A 3507-nucleotide genomic window follows, 5' to 3' on the forward strand; every position below is an offset into this window, starting at 1 on the left:
CTCAAACAATGAATGCCAGTTCTGTCGAGGCGTTTTAGGTGTGTTGCGCATTAGTTACACAACATAGTAAATCACCCGTTTCTAAAATCACAGTGACAGCGTGGAGCGTTTGTAACGTCCCCCTCCCGATTCATTTCAGCTCGGACTTACTGTGCATTTAGCAACTCCATTCCACTCCACCACCATACACGCCCCCTTGGACAGGGACACACTTTATAAGCAACTTGGTCGACATTAATACATGTTGAAAATATTGACTTTATTGCTAAAACGTGTACACTGATATGTTAACAATTTTATTTAAAAAAAATGAAATATTCAAGTAGACATCTCCCATAATTTCTGGTATACGCTGCTATTTTCTCTGCTTATGTTCTATACTCACAATCGTTAAAGTAATAAATAAACCGTACAGATTTGTTTTTTCTACAATATTCCAAAAGCTGAGTTCACGCCTTTATATATATATCCTCAACTTTCATTTGAATTATTATTGATATTAATATCATACAAAAACTCTAGGCAGCATTGCAGTGAAATAACAGTCAGCATCAATGTTCAGTTGAAAAAAGTGAACTTCTTGGAGAAGTTATATGCGTTCCATCTTACATTTTTCATAAAAAATAAAAGCTCTTCTTTCTGAAGTGCTTGTGTTCATCCAAAAACACGTTTCAGGGATGAAATAAAATATGGTCCTGTTCATTAACAAAAAATAGCTGCATCTTTCTTAAATATGTACAATGTTGGCATTTTAATTCAAATGCGATATAAAAAAATAGATTCGCTATGGTGCCCACCTCTGTTCAGAGTTTACAGTGCAATAGAAACCGCATATTTCCAATCCACTTCCCAACCCTTCTACTTCCATTGAAACTCAGCAAGAGCACTTACACTCTGAGATGATTGGGTATTGCACCGGTATCCACGTACAATATTTCTGTCTTAAAAACCCTTGACAATACCACCGGAGAAAAGTCTTGGTGATTGACTTGGTAGGTTTGCAAAACATCCCCTCGGGGAAGGAACAAGATCGCTCATTGAAGCAGTTTCCCTCCTTGATGTAGCGTGGCCAGAACCTCACGCCCAAATCCTTCCAGGTATTCACCACCGGACAGTGCGTATACGTCCACAACCACTGCAGAAATTTCCTGCGGGCTTTCTTTCCCAATTTTACCCGCTTCCCGAAGGAAGACTCTGAGATATCCAGTTTTTTAATCTCGTTTGGCATGGGTCCTTGCAGTTTCATCTGAGTGTCTTGTACGGAGAGATTCACCAGCATGGGCGAGCTGATGGACATAAAGTTGGGATCAAAGTTGCTGCCAAGCTTTTTCCGCAGAGTCCTCTCGGCCAAGTCCTGTTCCCGGGGGTCGTATTCTGGGTCGGGGTCCTCCTTGAGGACTGGCACGGGAAGATGCTCGCTGGGCGAGGGGCGCAGGCGTAGATAATGTTGCGAATCTCCAAGGTGAATGGATACCAGTACATAAACTAGTAGCGTCTTTGAGAAGGCCATATTTATATTGTTTGCGTAAAGGCTATTCTGGTGTATTAGCCTAAATATTTATTGATTTTCACAGCTACTGTGCTCTTTGACATGAGTAGCCGGGGGCTTCATAAATAGTTGAAGTAGACGAGCAAGATGATACTTTTAATAGACCACGTCGGGTTTGAATGACGTTTCTTTTTTAGGGATCCTTAGCAATATGCCTCTTACGTTTGCTTGCTGATGCAATCTTGTAGAACGCAAAGGGTGTCTCTTCTTTGTAAAAAATAAATAAATACAAATGTTCTGCTCAACCAAAACAGCACAAAACAAAACGGAAAAACTAAATTCACCCACTCTCCCGTGTCACTATTTTCCCCACATGCACTTTGGGTTGATTGTGGTTGTCATGGTCACGCCAGGGACACTCAAAGCGACTGCGAATTGTCTAGACTGGATGACAGTGGCTGAGGCGAGAGTCACATGGAATGATGATTTTATAAAGATCCGCTTTCCCAGAGACACAATAGATCCAGAGCGCCCCGATAGAGAGGGGTGCACAAAAGAGTAGGCTACCTCACCAACTTTTACATTTCACCGTTCCGGCAATGACGGTTGTCTTGGCCAATGTTATTTTTACGCATGACTTTTATAAACGTGGCTTCTTTCAACTTTGCTTGGCGCGCTCAGGTTTGAGAAAGTCCAAACGCAAGCGCAGAATCCATGGAGTGAGAGGTGTCCTGTGACTCCAGTGCGATATTCCAACCTTCTGCTTGGAGTCTTAGGACCTTGCTGAAATTGTCCATGCGTATTCAGATGTCTTCTCTTTGGCAAAACGCACCACTGTAGTCTCCCACACCTATGCAAGCTGAACCATTTATCGGTCCTGTTGAAAAGGTCTATCCAAACCAAAATGCAGATTTACCTCTAAAAAACAAAATTATACTCCTCCAGGACGCAGTTTTTTTTTTTGCGTACAAAAAGTAACAAAAAAAGTCACATCTTAATATAAACTGACGCGAATAAAATGCATATCAAACGCAAAAGGTAACACGCCAGTTTAAGTTCACTTCAATTTGATGTTTCTTTTCACCTCGATGACATCGGTGATTTCTCTACGAATATCAAAAAGAGCCACCGCCGTTGCATGGTTGAATCAGTCAGAGTTCTGCCTTCTTTTGCACGGTCAGTGTTTGCGGTAATTCCTGGGGGAGAATCTTTACTCCTTTGAAAGCTGGTACAGTTCTCCTACTTACTCGATCCTACTTTAGGAGGTCTGAGACTTGGCGCTGAGCGTCTCTTTGCTTAGGCACACTGTGTGTGAGTGTGCCTGTTGCGAGCGGTGCTCAATCCCAAATTAAATATCCCCCCTCCGACAGTACAAAGTGTCAGCGGGTCCTGCCCACCACTGCCACTTTCCCTATGATTGACAGCACCCCTCGGCCCCCTCTCCTCACAGAACGCGAGAAATATCGGCCACAATCAGACTATCCACAGGGTCCCAAATAAACTGATTTATCATCGAGAGACACAATATATCCTAAACTGTGATGTAGCCACATATTTTGCTTTCTCCCCCAAATAAAATAGTAATAATCAGTCTCCTCACATTGCAATCTGCATGTCTCTCCTCATATTTCGGGAACTTGTGCGCAACGACTATCTTGCTGCAACGCTCTCGAGTTAATATGTTCAATACGCTGTCAATATTTAATTGAAGTACTGAAGTGTTTCCCAGTTTATAACATTCCCGAGAGAAGGGTGGGAAACGTTTAGTAGCATGTATGAGGGGTCTAACTGACAACGAGCGTCACATTCCACCTTTGTTCATGAGGACCTCTGTCTGCACACAGGAATTCGCTGTTTGAACTTTGGGGTCACAAAATAAGCGCGCAATTAAAGCTTTAAATGGTCATGGATAGCCTTACTAAACGTAACCTTTATCATGCTGACTAACCGCAGTGATTAGAGTATCATGGATGCTTGAGCCTCAAACGTTGGTTTCAGTTGAATATATGTAGCTGTCA

General features: G+C 42.4%; 1 protein-coding gene across 1 annotated transcript; it reads right to left on the reverse strand.

The window, feature by feature from the left end:
* Positions 1–464: 464 nt before the first annotated feature.
* On the reverse strand, positions 465–2759 carry LOC139377473 (noggin-2-like). The gene has a single exon (XM_071120505.1). The coding sequence runs from the start codon at positions 1508–1510 to the stop codon at positions 875–877; it is 636 nt and encodes a 211-aa protein (XP_070976606.1). The 5' UTR covers positions 1511–2759; the 3' UTR covers positions 465–874.
* Between the last annotated feature and the right edge of the window lie 748 nt (positions 2760–3507).

The sequence above is a fragment of the Oncorhynchus clarkii genome, chromosome 20 (assembly GCF_045791955.1).
Source record: "Oncorhynchus clarkii lewisi isolate Uvic-CL-2024 chromosome 20, UVic_Ocla_1.0, whole genome shotgun sequence".
Lineage (NCBI taxonomy): Eukaryota > Metazoa > Chordata > Actinopteri > Salmoniformes > Salmonidae > Oncorhynchus > Oncorhynchus clarkii.

Coding starts and splice junctions, on each gene's coding strand:
- LOC139377473 (XM_071120505.1), bottom strand. CDS start 1,510: ATGGCCTTCTCAAAGACGCTACTAGTTTATGTACTGGTATCCATTCAC.